Source organism: Natator depressus, chromosome 1 (assembly GCF_965152275.1).
Source record: "Natator depressus isolate rNatDep1 chromosome 1, rNatDep2.hap1, whole genome shotgun sequence".
Taxonomy (NCBI): domain Eukaryota; kingdom Metazoa; phylum Chordata; order Testudines; family Cheloniidae; genus Natator; species Natator depressus.
Window position 1 is genome coordinate 161,526,490 of NC_134234.1, and position 21,647 is coordinate 161,548,136.

At 38.1% G+C, this 21,647-nt stretch overlaps 1 protein-coding gene across 3 annotated transcripts in view; it reads left to right on the forward strand.

Annotated features, from left to right (window-relative positions):
- The window catches only part of RCAN1 (regulator of calcineurin 1), a 73,662-nt gene extending 60,162 nt beyond the window's left edge, over window positions 1-13,500 (forward strand). For 2 of the 3 annotated variants that reach the window (XM_074970272.1, XM_074970290.1), the window contains 3 exons: window positions 3,936-4,109; window positions 7,888-8,047; window positions 10,560-13,500. In XM_074970272.1, the coding sequence (XP_074826373.1) occupies window positions 3,936-4,109; window positions 7,888-8,047; window positions 10,560-10,732 (507 nt within the window). In that variant the 3' untranslated portion in view covers window positions 10,733-13,500. Of the gene's footprint in view, window positions 1-1,254; window positions 1,457-3,935; window positions 4,110-7,887; window positions 8,048-10,559 lie in introns of those variants that run through there. The other variant, XM_074970281.1, reaches the window with a different exon arrangement.
- Window positions 13,501-21,647: the final 8,147 nt, after the last annotated feature.

Genomic DNA, 21,647 nt, shown 5'->3' on the forward strand with positions numbered 1-21,647 from the left:
ACTTTTTGGCCTGTGTACAAAATAGTTTACAATAATTTAATGTATTGAAAGTATAAACTTCTTAACAGTGAAGCAGTTTTGTTTTGAAGTGGCAAAGATTTTGTACACAAATATTAAAAACTTTTAGCCTCTGGTGCTGCAAATACTATGCACATGCTTAACTAAGCAGATGAGTAGTACCACTGAAGTCAAAGGGACTATTCATTTGAGTAAAGTTACATGCTGGTTTTAGTCCTTGTCCTACAAACCCTTAATCGTCTGTGTTTTGTTTTTTTTTTTGCCTGTAGCTGCTTTGTAAAATTCAAATAAGATACCTTAACTGTAGTAGATTTTATACTAAAATAAACTAACTAAAAAAAGCATTTGTAGTTTTGTTCATTAGATTAAAATTTATAGTTGCAATAGCACAGATTTTCAAATTAGCTTTACAAAGGCCCCATCTGATCTGATATAAATATTTTAAATCAGTGACTTAAATAGCCTTGATTTAAATCTCACCATCTTGCTTTATTCTCTGGAAACTTTCTCCGAACAACACTCTGAATTCATTGAACAGGGGATATAAGTGTAGGCTTTACAGTTTTACACCAGTGAGAATTAGGGTTTTGTATTAAAATCTTAGTAGTAAACTACTAATTGAGCTCTTGTATGATTTCATATTACAGGGCCTTGAGAGCATAAGAGAATCAAATAAAGTGGAAGCAGGAAATTACTCCATAAAGTTTAATTGGAAAAGGTATTTCAAAATGAATTTCCACTATAAAGTATTTCATTGAAAAACATATTTTTCAAAATAGATTTCCTCTAATCCCCAACTTAAAACTTCTTGTACATTTTCAGAAAGTACAAGGACTAAATTTACTAAGGGATTTGTTTTCTGGTTTCCAAAGTCTTGAAATTTCCCTGCTGGCTAATTACTGCTTATTACTGTAGACATTGAGCTGTTAGCAGTAACATTTTCCATCTTAAGATGGGCTGGCCCATTCAAGTGAAGAGCATGTTGTCTGAGTGCTGAATGGAATTACTACCAATGGAAACTATGCTGCAAGAGGAGTTGATAAAGCAGCTGCTGTGCAAACCTCAGCTGTTTTTTCCATCTTCCAAAGCAAAGTTAATTAGCATAGGAAAGCTGACTAATGTGCTGATGTCACCTCTTTCCAGTAGTCGCTTACATTTTGTCCCTGACTGCCTTAAAGCATGCAGGACTTTGTTCAGGAATTTGCTGTCACTTACGGGATGCACTGAAAGCTTTTTTGAGGGGGTTGGACTTTTTCCTTTATAAACACAGTCTACAGAACCAACAGCTTCCTTAAAAGTAATTGCCTTGGATTTGTGTTGAACTGCTATCGTTGCTTTAGTGAAGCACAAAATGCATTTTAGGAACCTTAACTACAGTTTTGGTTCCCTAATTGCCTGTGTGGCAGACAGCGATGTCTTCAATCAAATTGAAACGAGGGTATGGCTTTTTTAAAGTTGAGTTTTAGATCTGTGAATTTCTTAAATACTGAAGGATAGGTGCTGTTCTAAAATAGTTGAAAAATACTGTGCTGTTTAAAACATTAAACAGATAATGCTTAAGAAGTAGGGAAGAACTATTTCAGAGGTTAACAGGTTGTAGTCTGCCAATGTGTATTTTGTGTATTATGTTTCAGTCTTAATGTATCATATGGACTTTTAAGATCTTTATCTTCTGCTTTTTCAAATACTTGTTGTCTGTCCATAAAAATACTGTGTATATATGCATGTAATTGTGAATGTGAGCTGAAAAAACTTCATTTGAAGGCATTTTCAATGATGATCAGATTTAGAATGTTGCTAATAGGTTTGTTTATATTAGAATATATGAAGATGTTTAAATTACATTGTTGGTGTAGCACTGTAATTGTTAAGACTGGTGACACTTCTGTAGTGTTGGAATGCTACGTAATATAATCACTTCAGCTATCTAACTGATGAGAATGGAGTAACAAACACACAAATGTTGGACTTACAGTAGTGAATTATTGATTAGCGGTGCTAAGACATCTGTCAGGCACAAAACAATTGGATTTTATTAGTAGACACTATGATGCTAATATCTGATTTCATCTGGAAGTTTGATCCATGAGGCGAGTATTTTATAATAGTACAGACTTGTCTTTTTAGCTAACATAAAATTGAAGATTCCATACATTTCATTAATCATCTAGATGGTCTCCAAAGGTTTAGTGGTGAATATGAATTCTGAATTATAGACCAGTCTGTTTTTCTGAATAGGTATGAATGAGATATTGGTGCACCAAGTAGTGTAATATAGAAAAAAGATTTAAAAAAAAGGTTTAGATTTCAGAAATACAAAGCAGCTTTCTTTCCGGTGTAAAAAGCTAACAAAAACAAGTAATTCCTGTGCTAAGGATTCTATTCTTGAGAATTGTATTAAAACTACTTGGAGTTTACATACAGCTAGCTTTTATTAGAACACTAAGAGACAGGATAGTTTTGAGTTAACATGCATACATGAAATATTTGGCTTTTGTCTAATATATATTTGTTACTTAGAGTCTTGGGATAGCAGTAGCAAGTTGTTGTTGTGAGTTAGAACCACGCGTAGCTTAAATAAAAACTATAACTAAAGGTTTATATAAGAGAATAAGGAAATTAAGCATTCAAGAAAAAAATATATTACGCTATTGTGTTATACCCTTCTATGTAGCCTTATCCAAAAATCAGTGATTAAACTGAATGCAGTTGAAAGATGAACATGAAGTCAGAACATTCTGATCAGTAAGATTCTGTGAAATAGTAACATACAAAATGTCAATACATAAAACATAACTTACTACTAAGGGTTGTACATAGCGAGTCATTGTGCTTAAAATAAATCTGAAACAGCAAGTATGCCAGCCATACACTCATTTTTCCCTTCCCCTCCCCTCAGCACCCTGAAGTAAAAATGGAAACATTCTTCATAAATGTAAAAATAGCTGAGTTTGGTTTGGATAGTTGCCCCATGTGCTCTAAAAGCTCAAACATTAGTTACTCAAATCATCAATGAAGACTGCCAACTTTTGATGGACTTAGTTTCTTACTGCCATCTAGATAGGATGACTAAGTCATTGGGCCACACCGATAAAAGTACAAGGTTATGGAGTCAGAAGGGCTGGGTTCTGTTCCGACTCTGCAACAAATGTACTATTTTAACCTTGTGCAAGGCCCTCACCTCTGTTTCCATGTCTGTGTAATTAGAACAATACTTTCTTTACTAAGGGAATTGAGTCTTCGTTTGTAAAGTTCTTTGAGATCCATAGATGAAAGGTGTTATAGAATTACTGTGTGTCATTATAACTGAAATTTCCTTAAGCACACTTTATTTCCCTAAATTAAAAATAAGTACAAAAAATAGTTTTCATATGTCATAACATTACTGAGGTGTCTGGTTACCTTAAAAACAAGCACATTTTAGTACAGCACACTATATTCAGTTTTCATGTCTACCGTTTTCATGTCCTTCATGTTTACTTGAGTAAGGATTTTTGGCCCTCAATTTACTTTGCCTGCTTTTTATAGATATTTCTATATAAATTAAACTAAGCAATTAAAACTCCATGATCTTCATAACTTGTGAATAGTACTTTTTTTAGCATGCCACAAAATTGAGACAGAAGCCAGTAGACATGCAATATATTTTACTTATTTGTAATCTTTTCTTCTACCTTGAAGGCACTATTATTTCAGCAAGAAAAAAGCAGCTGCTATGTTTTAAATAAATGATGATTGGTTTATTTTGAATGGCTTACCATATTCTCTAATAAAATATTTTCGCATGCCGCTGTTAACTGCAGTCCATCATAATCAGCAGTTGTCCTTGAGGGAATGAGAATAAATTACAAGAAAAAAGGGATGTGGCATGTACATGGCTTCTTTTGTTTTTAAAAATATATAATTTTTTTTTACAGGCCAAATTTGAATCTCTCTTTAGAACATATGACAAAGATATCACCTTTCAGTATTTTAAGAGCTTCAAAAGAGTACGAATAAACTTCAGCAACCCTTTATCAGCCGCAGATGCTAGAATTCAGCTACATAAGACAGAATTTCTTGGAAAGGAAATAAAACTGTATTTTGCTCAGGTATGTTTTACCAAGCATTTCTATATAAATGTAATCATTTTGCCATTGAGTCTTATGCTGTTGTAGTTCACAATTTTTTTTTAAAGACCTGTGAAAATTTGTAGCATTCATTAGTGACCAAATTGATTGGAGAAAACATCAGGTAGGTACCTCCAAACTTAGGAGTGTTTGGAGTCTAATGAATATGTTGGGTTTCTGCCTGCTTGTGTATTGTTTGCCCTGTCTTGGGATAAGGGGGAGACATCTAGTACTCACTGTCATACCAAGAACTGGTTGGGTAAACAGGGGGAGGAGTATATTTTGAAAAATTTCAAACAACTTTTGGGAATATTCAGAACACTGGATTTTATTGAATATAAAAACCATCTTCTCTCACTACTTTAATTTTTTTCCCACTGATAGAGGGGAGTGTTCCTCTCTTCCTAGCTGCTGCTTTTTCATAATGTTCTGAAATTTTTCATCAGTTTCAATCAAAATGAGATATTGTTGCAAAAACTTCCATTTTATTGGAAATACTGTTTCTGTTGAAGAAATTTTGACAATTTTCAGCCAGCTTTAATTGAAAATCTAGTAACCCCAGAACTCCTAATGAGATACTTAAAGATATCCAGGGTCATAAAACAAAGATGGTTTTAAAAAACAAAACTGTAAGATTTCACTTGTGGGGGGGGGGGAGGGGGGAGACTGAAAGCATGTCTGCTCTTTGCCAAATTGTTAGCAACACTCCCTAGATATTCTGCATCTCTACAGTGCGACTATAGAAGATTCTGCGGCAGTTTCAGATACATTTATTCACTGGAATGGAAGGCTTTATTGAATTAAATCCCAATAACTAGTACAGTAAAAGCTGTATTATCTGGCCCTGTACTAACTGGAAAGCTCTATAAACCGGCTTTTCTGATCTTGATATAAAGTCTGGTTTATAGTCCGGTTGGTGTGGGGCCAGCAGGCTCCCTACCTGGCTCTGCGTGGTTCCCCAGAAGCAGCGACATGTCCCTGCTGCTCCTAGGTGGAGAACGGCCACAAGGGGTTTGGAGTACAGGAGGGGGTGCGAGAGTGGAGGATGGGGCACAAGAGGGGGTGCAGGCATGGGCTCTGGGAGGGAGTTTGGGTGCAGGATCTGGGGGGGTGCTTACCTTGGGAGGCTGCTCACAAGCAGTGACTTGTCCGGGCTACTCCTAGGTGGAGACCCGTGAGATGGCTCTGCACGCTGCCCCTGCCCCGCCCACTGACTCAACAGCTCCCATTGGCTGGGAACCCGCACCCAAACTCTCTCTTTCTTAACTGGCATTTTTCACTTGCCGGCACCCCCCATTACCCCAACATGCCAGATTTAAAAAGTTTTTACTGTACTAATATTGTGTCCCTTGTGGTAATAAGTTTAGTTTGAGGTGTTTAATATATACACGTTTATTTTTTAAGATGCTATATGGATTTGTACTGACAACATAGTTGGCAGCTTGAGTAGTGACAGTTATAGCTTTGGGACCTGGGGAAAGGTGTGGGAATTATGTTGGATAAATGCATTAGCTGGAGATTTCTGCCAAAATGATAAGCAACTAAATAGAGAGACAAGGTGGATGAAGTAATATCTTTTACTGGCCCAAAACTTTCGAGCCATGGCTTATTACAATGATCTGTAACCAACTAAATCCTCTTTTCGTCCTATGACTGCAAAGGACTGTTAGTGGGCCACTCTACCTTGAATGGTCCCTTGGAATAGAATATGTGCTAACAACCTATACTAAACAATCAGTTCCACCTTGCATTTAGCTGTGGTGCTTGGAGTACCTTTCCCAGACCTGAAGAAGAGCTCTGTATGGCTCGAAAGCTTGTCTCTCTCACCAACATAAGTTGGTCCATAAAAGATATTACCCCACCCACCTTAACTTTAATATCCTGGGACCCAACTACACTACATAAAGTAACTAAATAGTAAATGATATTGGGGAATTATTTTGTAATAGTAGATAAGGTAATCATTTGATCAGTTAACTCCCCTTTGAGATGACCAATTATTTTTGCCATGCCCAAACTCTTACACTTACTTACCAGCATAGTTTACACTTGGTTAATGTTTGATGCTCTCTGCAATCATAACAGTTAGAAATGTAATTTTTCTTCAATCAAAGCTTACATTCTTGAGCACAGTTCTTATAGCATGAAGTGGGTTCTCAGCAAACCTGATGCCTGTGGAGTCGCAAAGAAAGCACTGCTCTAATTGTTGTTATACAGAGATGCAAATAACACTGGCTTGGAAGTTCGATCTTTTCCAGCCTCAAAAATAGCCCTTGATTCAGCAAACAGGGTTGGCCTGTGGAGCTGCATTGGCAGTGATTCCTAAATATAGACAAGGGTGTGCAGGGGTCTGTACCAGAATATAGAGCTATACTGATTTCTGGTCAATACTTTCTATGACAAAGTTCCTGCTCTACCTTAGTGGGTCTTGTGCTTATTGGCGGATTTGCTCACCTTGGAGCTTCACGGCAGCACTCAGCTTGGCCGTTTTTCTGAACCCACAGTGCAGGTCGACTCCTCCTGTGTCTGACCAGGAGTTGGGAGGATTTGGGGGGAACCCGGGCCTGCCCTCTACTCCGGGTTCCAGCCCAGGGCCCTGTGGAATGCAGCTGTCTAGAGTGCCTCCTGGAACAGCTGTGCGACAGCTACAACTCCCTGGGCTACTTCCCCATAGCCGCCTCCTCCCAACACCTTCTTTATCCTCACCATAGGACCTTCCTCCTGGTGTCTGATGATGCTTGTACACCTCAGTCCTCCAACAGTTCGCGTTCTCACTCTCAGCTCCTAGTGCCTCTTGCTCCCAACTCTTCTCACGCACACCACAAACTGAAGTGAGCTCCTTTTCTAAAAACCCAGGTGCCCTGATTAGCCTTTCTTAATTGATTCTAGCAACTTCTTGATTGGCTGCAGGTGTTCTAATCAGCCTGTCTTACTTGTCTCCAGAAGGTTCCTGATTGTTCTGGAACCTTCCCTGTTACCTTACCCAGGGAAAAGGGACCTGCTTAGCCTGGGGCTAATATAGCTGCCTTCTATTACTCTCCTATAGCCATCTGGCCCGACCCTGTCACATTTCTAAAACCTGTATGGTTGCACTGGTTGGTGCAAACCCCTGTATACTCTTATTTACACTTAAGGGTTTTCACCAGTGTATCTCTACGAGTCATCAGTGGGTTACTGAATGCTGGATTCCTGAGTGTAGGTAATACCAAGGAGATCTCTAACTGTACCTCAGCTCTGAAAATGTGTGCACTTTCAGCTGCTATCATTAGGCACTCCTTTTTTAACTTTAATGGGAAAATCAATCTGAGTGTTCCTTTCTTCTTGGTATCCTTTGTGTTTGTTTCAGATGTCCTCAGGGAAAATCCTGAAGGAGCCAGTTTATTTATATACCTTCTGGAATTTTCACCACTTGTGATAATAAGTGATAATAAGTTTCAACACCATTTATCATTAGACCTTACAGCCCCTTTTTAATTTCCCTCTATTTTGGTCTTCTGGGAGCAGATTTTTCTCTGATGAAATAACTGTATATTAAAACAAAAATGGAAAAAAAAAAGCAGATGTGCACATTTCACTGCGTGTTTTGACAGCATTGTCAGCAAGGTGGTTTTGAATTTGTATGTTTGATATGTTATCACACAGTTATACTGCCACCTTGAGTGCTTGTTGTAGTATATCTGTTCAAACTTTAAATTCCATGCAAATGACACTTTTAATTTTCCATTAATCAAATAGTTAATCGTTTGTTTTATTCTCCCAGACTTTGCACATTGGAAGCTCGCATTTGGCTCCACCAAAACCAGACAAACAGTTTTTGATTTCACCTCCAGCCTCTCCTCCTGTTGGTTGGAAACAAGTAGAAGATGCTACGCCAGTCATTAACTATGACCTTCTCTATGCTATCTCCAAGCTAGGGCCAGGTAAGAAGGATTCTGAGCTTAAAGTTTTAATACTTGTGTTTGAGTAAAAAATGACTTGGAATACTAGTAATAATTCAAAAATTTTTTTCTCCAAGATATTTGTTCATTATCAATTAAATTACTAACTACAGAAAACACTCTGAAGTTTTTTATGTCAAGGATTGTTTTCGAAATCACCTTTTTGTATCAAAAAGATAAAAATTTCCATAGGAATATCCTTGCCAGAACAAAACATTCTTGCTGAGTCATACAACATGAATTATAAGATTATAAAATTTAAAATAAAATTGTAACTCTAACATAAGTTTCCCCAGAAATAAAATGGCACTTCTAAAATATTTATTTTTTAACTATATAGCTACTACTTTTTCTTGAACACAGTTGCTGTTGTTCAACCATCTGACAGTAAATTAATAACTAACATAGGTCTAGCCACTTTCATCAGAGGATTTGCAGACGTTGCACATATTAAGTCTCACACCACTGTGATGTTGTGTTGTATCCATTTGATAGAGGTTTTTTTGAAATCAGAGAGGATAAGTGACTTATCACACTGTAAGTCAGTGGCAGAGGAGAATAGAGGAAGCTCTAAGAGCCTGGCTCCCATTTATCTGCAGAGCTGGAGGCAGAATCCCTTGTTTGTTCTGTGGGAGCTTTCATCAATTTTCTGTAGACCTATTTGGGAAAAACTGTGCAAGGGACACCTTACAGACTATCCAGCCTGGCTTGCTCTTTGCTTCCCTAAAATATCTGATGTCGCAAGCACCACAATTTGTATGGTGATGCAGCTGCTAAGATACTGAGGTCTTAAAAGCATGAGGATAAAACATACCAAATTGATTGGAACAGAAGAAAAAGTGACCAGAGGAACACACATAGAAATATGATTGCTGGTTTCTTTCTCCTACAGAAAAGGTATTTGAAAATAATAAATTGTAGGGTTGTTTCTGATTGACACCGTCAAATGACTAATCAATGGACATAACAAAATTATAACACAGCCTATCTAAATGCTATCCAAGTAGATGTGTAAAATCCCTTCTAGCCAATTCTGTTGTTACACAGGAATCCCAGGGCAGAATTCAGCCCTTTAGGTTTTGGTCAGCAAAACTATATCTAACTTCATTAACTTCTCCTGCCAGTGGAAGCCTTGGAAAAAATCTGCTTCTGTGGTTTTAAATCTTCATGATATGGAGATGGACAGTTCTCCTGAATGATCAGATTTGATCATACTGTTCAAATTTTGCGGATGAGACAAACCTGGTAGAGTTGCAAACACTTTGGAGGCTAGAGCTAAAATTCAAAGGGATCTTGATAAATTGGAGAACTGGGCTATGGACAACAAAATGAAATTCAACAAAGGTAAATGTAAGGTGCTATACGTCGGGAAGAAAAAACATATGCACAAATACAGAATGGGGGATAACTGGCTTGGCAGCAGCACTGCTGAGAACATCTGGTAATTGTGGTGGATCACAACCGTAACACGAGTCAACAATGCGATGTTGCAAAAAAAGCAAATGCAATTTTGGGTTGCAATAACCAAGGTATAGTATGCAAGTCACAGGAGGTGATAGTACCCTCTACTTGGTGCTGGTTAGTCTTCAGCTGGAGTTGTGTGTCCAGTTTTGGTCACTGCTGTATAGAAAGGATATAGAGAAACTGGAAAGGATCCAAAGGTAAGCGACAAAGATGATCAAAGGGATGGAATGCAAGCCATATGAGCAAAGGCTGAAGGAACTGGGTATGTTTAGTTTGTAACAGCATAGATGAAGTAAGGACATGACTGCAGTGTTCAAATACTTGAAAGGCTGCCATAAAAAAGATGGAGAAAAGATGTCTCTCTTGCCACAGAGGCAGGGCCCGCTCTAGGTTTTTTGCCACCCCAAGCAAAAAATTTGCCTCCCCAAGCTCCGAGAGTGCAACTGCCCAAGCATCCCTGGAATTTTGCCTTCCCAAGCACATGCTTGCTTTGCTGGTGCCTATAGCCGGTCCTGCACAGAGGGCAGGGGGTTCAAACTGCAGCATAGAAGATTTTTGATTAAATCTCAGGAAATACTTCCTCACTGTAAGAACAGTAGGACAATGATACTCACACCTTCTTGTCAATTGTTAGAAATGGGCAATGTCTACCCTGATTGCATTCGCCTCATTAGCACTACAAAAGTAATTTTCCTCCTTTTGATATTCACCCCTTCGTGTCAACTGTTGCAAATAGGCCACTTCCACCTTAATTGATTTAGCTTCATCAGCACTGATCCCCCACTTGGTAAGGCAACTCCCATCTTTTCATGTGCTGTAATATTTATACTGCTTTCTGTATTTTTCACTCCAGGCATCTGATGAAGTGGGTTTTAGCCCATGAAAGCTTATGCCCAAACAAATTTGTTAGTCTCTAAGATGCCACAAGGACTCGTTGTTGTTGTTGTTTTTAAATTTAGACTGTTTGTTCTGTGCTTACTGTGTAGAATGGAGCTTTTTTGACCAGTTTTGCTAATGTTCTAACTTTCAGGAGAAAAGTATGAACTCCATGCTGCAACTGACACTACTCCCAGTGTTGTTGTCCACGTATGTGAGAGTGACCAGGAAAATGAAGTGGAGGAGGAAGAGGAAGGCATGAAGAAACCCAAACCAAAAATTATTCAGACAAGAAGGCCGGAGTATACTCCTACTCATTTAAGTTGAAGTGGTTCTAACTTTCAAGGGTTTCAAGTAGACGAATACAAGAAAAATGCTTACTATGGAAGTGTCAGGTCACAGGTTTGGTGGCAGTGGCTGCAGCAATAGTAGGAGAAATTCCAATGTAATTTAACTCAGAAAAACACTGGAAGTTTCCTCATTGTTTTTAATGCTGCACATTGGTTAATATGTATGGAACCGAAAATAAACTTCCAGATCAGAGTTAGGGTGATCAGAAAAAGGCATTTTGAGAAACCTTCCTTTTTAAGGAATCCTAGGCTGCTTCATTATAAAACAGATGGGGAAAGCTTTCTTTGTTCTAGCTCACATGATACGCCTCTAATTCATAGGCTAGACATATGTGAAGTACATGTGATACTGAGATGGTTTAAAGATATGGGAATTGTAAACATTTTTCTTAGGTTGTTTTGTGCATGTTGTTTACTGATGTTCAAAAATAACTTTGCATTATTTTCTATATAGTTTCTCACTTCACGCTTTTTGAAATCTGGGAAGTTGTCTTCAGTGCTTATCTCTCAGCATCCTGGGTCTCTTACTGTATGTATGTTTTATTGGTACCCAGTTTCCAGTGGACATACAATTTACGTAGCACCTTATTTTGGTGCAATATAATTTGTGCTTTTAAATTTTTAATCTGTTATTAAATGCTTATGTGGGATTTTGTCTAGCAAAGTTATGGAAAAAACTGTGCAATAGGAAAATTGTTCAAGTAAGTGGATTTAAGTTATTTAAACTTTAAGTTATACGTTTTTAAGTAATGCTGGTTCAATTATTTTGATTTTCTCCTTTTGAAAAACAAAATTCTTAAACATGTAAATAAAGCTAGTACTGTATATTCACAGCAGTGTACAGTTTTCAGTGAGAAGTATGGCAAAGGAAGAAAACCTGAGCTGTATTACTTTTTACATTGACTTGTACATTGTAGCTGGTGCAGTTACACATTTTAACAGTGATTCAACACACATGATGTGAAATAGATGACAGATGTGTGGTATGTTTAAGCGGGATGGAGTGCCTTTTCCCCATTAATTTGTGGTGGGATTGTTATACTAGTTGAACACTTGTATTTTTTCTAATGGCTATGTCCGTCCAATATGTATTCTCTTTTGGCTTTGTTTCCAAAACAGGCTGGCATTTAGAAATGCTTAGTACCAAGTAATAATGCATGCTTTATCAGTTCAGGTGATGGCTTGCTGTGGGAACAGACAATCTTTCATTCTGTTTGGTTTGAGTACTCTTTTAAGCACAGTGACGAATGATGGACAAGTTTTCTGTCATGTTTACATAACAAACAAATACATGCTGTACCAGTTCAAGTGTTTCCAAGAATCTGCTTTTAAAATGGAGATTCTGACTTTGAAATATTTTAATACTTTTTTAAAATATACTAATATATTGACAAAATATACTGTTGCGGGAGGACATGTTTCTCTTTTAGAAGGAGAGGTATTTTGGGGGTTCAGACATGTTTTTAGAAATAAAGACCCTGATCCTCTTTTTGAAGTCAGTGGGAACTTTGCCATTAGCTTCATTAGTAGTAAGACTAGGCTTGGGATCAGCATTGTAGCTGTTGTCGCATTAAAATGAAATGCATTATGATGTGCCATTTGTAGTTAATGTTGACTTGGAGGCCCAACATAATACACTTTTGGGTAGAAATAGACAAATATTATAAAGAATACAATACTGTATGTACCAATGAATTTGTACAATCATTCCAACTGATAATACAGTATAGACTCCACACCACTAAAAGCCTACCATTGTGCTGACCAAGACACACAATGTTATTGTGACCAAAGAGAACAGAAACCTGTTAAACCTCAGTAATCGTCTGGAGTTGTAGGGCCCTATTCTGATGGATTAGATTTACAGTAAGCATGCATGCACACAGACTGATGCTGAGTTTTGGTTCCTATCTGTGACAGAGAGAGATGCTCTCCCTATGTATGTTATGCTGTTTGATACCAAGTTAGCAGGTGTAGAATGTCACCCAGCATAGCTTTAGGTCAGGCTGTGTTTTACTGCTGATTTCATACAGTATATAAATTCAGGGGCACATGAGCTACTTTTCTGTTACTGAAGTGTAAACATCAGACTGCAATGCATGACATTCTTTGTTCTTTTTACTTTTAAGTGCAGGATACAATGACCAAACTAGAGAAACATCGAAGCAGGCAAATGTCTCTAGTATAGCTTTCTAAGGCTTCCCATGTAGCCAAAGACACTGCTGCTAAATATGATGCAGATGTTTTATATTTGCCCTTCATTCAGCACAAAACCTTTGGCCTAATTTCTGTAGCATTCTCCTCCATCTCCTCTTCTGCTGCCAGCATAGACCCTGAACACTGGGTGCTGTTACTGTTGCTTCTATGGGACTGCCAAGATGCATCAGTTATCTTCAATAGAAAAGAGAATGTAAAACAAACAGTGACATGATTTTGAATGTTGGTACACATTGAGACATTCTGCATGATGGAGGTTGAAGGTAGTCATTCAGATTCAGAACTATGAATGATTTGGGCTGGCTGCAGTTTCTGCCACTCTCAGCTGTATTTGTGAACATGGATTACTGGACGGTAACTGCCCATCTTGCTGTCCGCCCCCAGTTTGTGTATCTTGGCCGATGTCTGTTCTCTTAGCACCAATGTGGTGTATGGATCACTCTGTTTCTGTATGAAAATAACAGCTGTTCTGTTAAGACAAACTGGTATTTTATAAGATTGTATAGTATGGGACATATTTAAATTAAAATATTTGGATTGTCTACTTATAAATGTCGTGTTGTTTATGCATGAAACAATAGTTAAAGATTTTGGTGTAAAAACGCTTAAACTTCAAGCATCCAAAAATATACTTATGTTAGGATAAGGACTTTGTCCCCGCTTACTTGGTAGGCTCACATCCTTGCCAACCAAACTTAATATTAATTATGGGGGTGGGAGAATCCAGTTTGATAGTCTTTTACAACATTGTTTAATCTCTTTAAAAATATTTTTCATAGTGTCAATAGTTTCATATATGTAGCCAGCAAGCCTAGTCATTACAAAACATTACGAGGCATGCAAAATACATTAAAGGGCCACCTTTTAACCCAGGGTAAGAATTCTTTTATTCTAAAATAAAAGTGTGGAGAAAGGAGTTTTTGATGTCAATGTTAGTCTTTTACATTTCCTTCTGCATAGAAACTCTGTGATGTATCAGTATCTTACAATTGGCATTATTTACATTTATTGTGTGTAGCAACATTCTGCCTCCAATACAGACAAGCAATTCTCCAATTGAATTCAATGGAAGCCACTTACACATCAGAGGGAATAATTTGGCTCTTGATAAGACAGTACAACTAAGACTACAGGATTAATTGGACCAGTGTGCTTTAACTAGCACACCTCCTTAAGTTGGTTCACTTTTTAGAAACAAATACATGGAAGTTGCTGTGTCTGGCTAGTTCCACTCTGTTTTGCTTATTGACTGGTTTTTTTTGTTTTTTTTAATAAGAGTCTCACCCACTCTCACGAAACTCCAGAAAAATGAAAATGATATTCTGCCATTCAAGAAATCACATGCATATAAGAATGGTTACCAATGTGTGTTCATTCTTATGAAATTGGTACAGATGGGCTGTGTACAGTACCATAAGTGTTAACAGAATATGGCCCTTACTCATAGTCAAGACAAGTCCAAAAATGCATAGGGCAAAAATTATTTTTAAGCAGGCTATTATTTCTAGCCATCAAGAAGTACTTAACTATTTTGGGTTCTAATTCTTTAGGCTGGCATTGTCAAAGAAGCCTGAAGAAGTAAGGTGCCTAACTACCAATGAATTTCTCATGTCCTTTAAAAAATCCCAGCTACAGTACTTGCCTGCATAGTTAAACTATATTCTGCATTGTGCTAGAAGGAATGTCTTAGCAAAACAAGTTCTGTTAAAGTTGAAGCTCTCTACCTATAATTTGTTTGTATTCCAGTTGCACCTAGGAGCCCCAAATAATCAAAATAATAAAGTAATAAGTAGAATCCTACTTTATTCATGCAGAACTGAGTATCAAAATATTCGGGTTTGGGGCTTATGTTTCATCTCCCATTTTTACTATAATCTTGTATTAGCTCCAGTGGTCCAAAATTGTTGATAATCATTTTTAAATGATCACACAAATTATATTTAGTATAATTCATGTATTGTTTGTAAAAATGCAAGTCACTGACCCATATTAACACTGAAAATAAAATACAGAATGTTGTATATCATGCGAATGGGTAGTGGAGCCAGAAGGATGTTTCGCATCATCCAGTCTAATCACCTGTATTTTGCGGGATGTTTTACTTAAAAACCCAGTCCTGCAATCTCTTTACTCACAAAACTCCCCTTGCTTGAACAATGACTACAGCATTGGGGCCTACGTCATTTACTTGTCCCCTCTAATCAGTGTCTAAGTATCTAAAATAATGGAGCCCTACCACCTCTGTTGGTCTAACTACCCGGCTGTTAATGTCCCCATGCTTATCTCCACTGGCTGGTAGTGGGGGGACCCAGGAAGCAGCTATTTTCCATAGAATGCTTTCCCTGCGGCTCTCTGGAGATGCTCCAGCAGACTGAGGCTCTATGAAGTTTAGGAGACACTCCCCTTGTCACTTTTTAAGGCCTGAAGCTCCTCTCTTCCCCCACAAAAGACATGATAGCTCGATATCCATGGCTTCAAAACCATATTTTGATGATCTAGCACTTCCTCTTTTGAGTTTGTATATAGGCAGGATAGCATGGAGGAGCAGTAGACATTTTTTTATATCTAGTCAAAACTCTTCAGTCCTTGTCTTCATCCCATTGCTTTTTTGTGCTAACAAATTCTGACCCCATGAATAATTATATTCTTTAACTTTTCCGGTTACTTTGAAGATATTTGTCACTTGCCCTTCTGTCTACTTTTCTAACCTATAAAAATATAGGTCCCTAATTTGTTCCTTATGTTTTATCCTTCAGTCTTTCTGCCATATAGTTCCTTGTATTTTCTTTTTCTCCCAAAATGGTGGCACCCTCTGCATGCAGTCTACCACGTCCAGTTGCAACAGGGCTATTACTACTTTTGGTATTACACTGAGTTCTCCCTGCAAACACACACACATGCCACTGTCGTCTTTTTTCATTTTGCAACAGCAATGCACGATTTGTCCATTTGCCGCCTGTCACCTCTGGATTTCTGTCAAACAGGTGACTTTTCCAGATGTACAGCCTTTTGATCCTTTCTTCTCACTAGCTGCGTAACTTTACACTTCTTAGGAATGAACATGATCTTGTTGAACACAATCCACACTCTTCTTGTTTGTACAAAATTCAAGGGATAGTAATCTACAACTTCGGACCTTGATAATCATACACCTTACTATATCATATATTAATGTATTAAATGGTATGGGTCGCATGCCTGGAGCTTTAACTGTCAATGAGCACTCTTTATAACGGCTAATTTTCAGATATGTGCTAAATTTGTAGTCTGATATAGTGGTATCAAACTTATTCTGTGGTTCTGTACTGAATGTCTTGTTGCAAATTTAACATGCTCCATCCAGCCTTCCCTTTTAACTTTATTTTTTAGATGGAAGGATGTTTCAGAGGTAGGGCACTAGCACTGGACTTTATATCTGGGTTCAATTTCCTACTCTGCCAGAGACTTTTGTATGATCTTGGTCAAGTCATAGTCTCTTGGTGGTAGTTCCTTGCCTCCATAGGGGTATTTTGAGGATAATACATGAAAGAATGCATCCGATGAAGTGAGCTGTAGCTCACGGAAGCTTATGCTCAAATAAATTTGTTAGTCTCTAAGGTGCCACAAGTCCTCCTCTTCTTTTTGCGGATACAGACTAACACGGCTGCTACTCTGAAACCTGAAAAAATGAGGCGCTCAGATACAATGGAAATGGGGCAACATATGTACCTTACAAATTAGCAGTCACTAAGGCCACTAGATTTTTCACATGCTCTTTCTAATAAACCTCTTTTTTTATATAGTCTTAAACATCTCTTCCAATTTCCCCCCCTATAATAATACACATGAATATTCTGCTTGGAACAGATGTTATGTTCATTAGCAGAAATTTCCTGCCAAAGTCTTCCTAAGTCTGAGCTGCTCTAACTTCTCATCTAACTTGGGTAGACCAAACAAACTTGGGTAGACCAAACACTTTCAATCCTGCCCTTCTCAGGAGGAGTCTGTCCCACTCAGACCAATTCGTTTTTTACCTTTGCCCATTTCAGACTTACAGGTAGGTGTTCTGCTTTCAAAACGTGGTGGTTGTGAAATAGAGGCTGTGTTCAACCTGCATGGCTGGGATGTTTCCCATGGTGACAGGGCTCACTTACCCTTTCTACCACCAGGGCAGTTGCTCTTCACCTCTCTGCAAGCAGGGGCTGGCGACAGCAGGTATGTTGGTTAATATGGGCCACAGTATAGACCTACATAGCTGCAGCAGAAGCCATCATTCCAATTTTATCCCAGTCCATGTGCAGTTCCTCAGTTGGGCCTTTAAAGGTCAACCCTTGGGGAGTAAACCCGTAATATCTTACGCATCCTAGTGCTTCCGCTCATGTTTGCCTCATTCACCTGTTCATCAGCAGGTGTCTTAAGTTGTGCAACCTGAGCTCTTCCCTCTTATTGAATCCCTGCTACTAGGAAGAAGAGAGAAGCTGCTTTAGCACATGAGGGAGGGCTGAGAGTTACCATAGCACTTGGTCTACAGTCATTGGGTGAGGTACCATGGGCTTTCTTCCTGAGACAGGGCTCTCCATTTCCCGGCTATCTCCCATTGTTCCATTCCCCTCCCGCTTCTTTAGGCCTTCTGGCTCCCAACAGCTCCCAAAGATGCTAAATAGTTTGGGAAAACCAGGTCATCTTCCTAGTTGCTGATCGATCTTTCTTTCTTTCTTTATTTATTTATTTATTTATTTTTTGGTCCTGTGATACATCACTGGACACATTCACCCTGTCATCCCTGCTTCCCATCAGACAATTGACAACAAGACATTTCCTTGAGACGACAGGCTGGGAAGCTGAACTTTCAGTCCGAGGAAAAGCCTTTCTTAAGGTGAATGTACAGGAAGCCCAAAGCACAGGCATTAGGTTTTTTTTGTAATTCCTTGTTAGCCCCCCTCCTCTGTTCCCTTTTTCTTTTTTCAGTCTGAGTTCTTGGAAATACCACAGCAGGCAGGGAATCTCTAAATAGGAGTGCTTTAGACCAGGCACCCTGGCTGTGGTATTCAGCACCCCTCCACTGGTAATTAAAGCTCTATTCAGATTCTTCATTATTTCCAGGTCTCCTATTCCAGGGCTCTGTTTCATAGCACATCAGACAAGCTTCAGTTTAAGGTGCAGTCAGTGAATGGGGTTCACTGAAACATTGTGGAACTTCTGAATATATATTCTGGAACATTTTCTAGTCTAGGTATAGATCTATCTCACCACAGTATCTGAGATGCCTTCTTTCACTTCTCTCTGACCGATGGAAATCAAACTTCCACCCTATTAGCCAAGTGTCTGGAGTTTTTTTCTGTGGTTGGTTCAAGCTCTTGACAATGCTGCGAAGGAAGGACCTCTACTCTAGGAGTAATTCAGGAAGAGCCCAAGGAGTACCTGATCTGGAGTCACTCAATGTAATGTTTTTTTTATGGACTGTAGAAAATATAGCTATTACATTCAGGTATATATACCTGTGCTGGAACCTCCATTTAGTTCTATGTATGCTATGTCCTCTGCGCTTTTGAACCTCTTCACTCTGTGCCCTTGTTTTGATGGGCAAATAGTTGCCATTTAGTGGCCATCACTAAAGCTTGGGGGTGGGGGAGGGTCCCGTCATCAAATCACCTCTTCTGACTCTAGTGATATTTTTCTTAAGATTATTTTGAGAAATTCCAAGATTTCCTCTGCTAGTTCTCTTAAAACTCTTGGGTTCATCTTTCAAGCCTGACTGAAGTTTAAATAGATTTTAATTTTTGCCTGATACTTTTCACTATCCATCTATTACATTTAATAATTTTCCTCACAAGACTCTCAGATCTCCTTAATGTTGTTGTTTTTTAATTCAGAAAACTGATCAGAATAGCTATTTTTGGAGATCTTGCCTTTCCAGTATTTTCTAGTGGTTGTGACCTCTGGATTCACAAGAATAGCTAATGAAACCTTGAGCTTTCACTGAAGTAAGATTTGGTGTTGGAAAATCTAATGAAAAACAGGGACCCAGCTTGATAGACAACCTGACCATTTCTAGATGTATTTTTATCCATGCTCTTTGATTGAAAAAGATTTAAAAAAAAAAAAAAAAAAAAAACTGTTCCCGTGAAAATAAGTGTAGCTTAGGCTTTTTATACTCTGTTTTGTGCAGTAGTGTATAAACTGCAATTTACGGAATTATTTCAGATTTTCACTTTAATCCATATCAGGTTAGATTTTTGAACTGTCAAAATCTTTGAAAAGTTAGAGGTATCCAAACTTGGAACATAGATTTCAAGCCAACCATCACTGTAATAATCTGTTTCATGTGGGCCAAAATAAAATGAGGGGGGGGGGGGAACTAGAGGTTTTACAAAGAGTTCTTACTGGCTGTGCAGGTCAATCTCTCTATCTGATATGTCAGACAAAAGCTCCCAACCCATTTTGGAAAGCAAAATTTAAATGGTTCTGCTGCCAACCCAAAGCAGTCTAAAGAGAAACTGAAAATATTTTCTTTTTCGTGCTTCATTTTAAAGATCTACAAAATCTAATGGCTTTTATTATTGAATGCTTTCTAGCTTTTTCCTAGTTTATTTACAATGAAAACTGCCCCAAAACATGCTGTTTGGGCCAAAAATGTTTTAAAAGTACACCCTGATTTTGCATGTTGCTCTAAGCAGACCTCTACATCTGCCTGTGTAGAAAACTTGCAGGATCAGGCCTCAAGTATAAATAAAATACTTTAGTCCCGCTGCCTATAGTTATAAAGTAATAGTATATGTAGGTGCCCAGTAGGTGGAGCTAAGTATCCAGCAATATCAAACTGCTTACCATTTAGCCAAAATAAAGGCCCAAACCTGCAAGCTGCTGATCACCTTTCAACTCACAATAGAAAGACCACTGTAGAAGAGAGAGATGTGGCCATCACAGAGCCTCTGTTCCTTTTGAATATGGCTGATTAAAATATAAACTGTATAATGGGCTTTTAGTGAACACCATGTAATAATATTCCCTTTTTAATGATGAAAATTCTAAACTTATAATGTACAAATTGTAATTGCCATCTTGTGCCCCAGCCCTGGGAGCACTTAAGCACTCTGTGATGTCACATGTGAAACCATTCTCCCCTGAGTAGTCCATTGAACAGGATGAGGGCCTAAAGTAAGGACTTCCACTCATAAGTGGAACCAGGGTGCAGGAAACTCAGTGGGAGTTAGGTCAGGGAACAGAATTCACATCTTCAATCTGTGGACAAGCCACAGGGCTGCAACACAGTCCCTTGGTTACATCTACTCACAGACTAGAGTTTTTGCACAACTATGCTATTTCTGCAGAGTCTCTAACATACGGCGCCTAAGTGGTGCAGGACAGAACATCTCGTGTAAGTCCTCAACACTTGGGTGAAATTCACTTGTAGTGTGAGGTGGTTCTTGTGGGGGTTAATGGGTGACAAAAGCAGTACATGAAGGTTACATGGTACATGTGAAAAGCAAGGTATACCAAGACTTGCATGCATTATAAGCTGATATACAGTAGTAACTAATGCTTCTACTTTTTAAAAAGTCTTTTGTATTGCAAATTTTCAGACTACTGTTATTCTAAACCCCAGATTTGAGGGCTATTTCAGAGCACATATAACCCAAAAACTAAGCTACATATAAAAAAGGGGGAATTATATGTTAGAAGAGAAAAACTTAAAACAAGCATGTTGTTTGTGGTGCAGTAACGTTAGCAATGTAGCCCTGAGCATGAACTTCAGTATGGTTTCTAATAGTTGTGTTGCCTCTGACCAGTTGTATTGTGCATATATATACAAAAGTCATGAAAATCTATATGCGATATAGAGACTTTTTGTTCAAAAATATCATAGTTTAGATATTCCAATTCTGGAATTATCACAACTGTTTAAAAATCCAACATCCAGACTCCTGTTTTTGTAATCTGCTTTTTAAAACCTTTCAGCTGTCTAAAATGATTTTTTAGCATGGTGAATTCACTTGTAAATGAATGTGTAGAAAATTGATAGTGAGAAAAAATACATATATTTATTTTGCAAATTAAGATATAATCCTGTCCTACATGAACACTTTTTAGATTATTAGAAATGTCTGATATTAATTCATGCCCTTTTAAATAATAACTTAATGTTGCAAGATTAGAAGCAGTATGGAATGTAAATATATTAAAAAGTTAGGCCCTGGTTCAGCCAAAAGGATTTCATAATGGGAGTGAACAATGGAAGCAAATTCAAAAAATGCAGCATTTAATGTCTAGATACCATTGTGGATTTTGCAGCAGTATCCAACGTTGAAGTCAATGGAAGTTTTTCAGTGGGTGCTGGCTTGGGCCTGTAATGCGGGTATTTAAGCAATTTATTTATTTTATTTAAGGTATTGACGCCACTGGGGCTATTCACAGAGAAAAGTACTACTCGGCATGAGTAAGAGTGCAATCTAGCCCTGAGACTGAACTTATTCTCGATTTGTTAAGAGGCACATTTGATAAATAAATGGGCTTGATCCCGGAAGGTGCGAAGCACTTTGGCCTGAACCAGCAAAGTACTTAAGCACTTGCTTAACTTTGAAGTCAGTGGGGAAATATTAATGTGTTTAGCTGTATCAGGTCAGAGCGTTTGATACCTTGTAGGATTGAGCCCCTACTGAGCTACGATGTCATAATATTCCTGAAAGACAAAATGA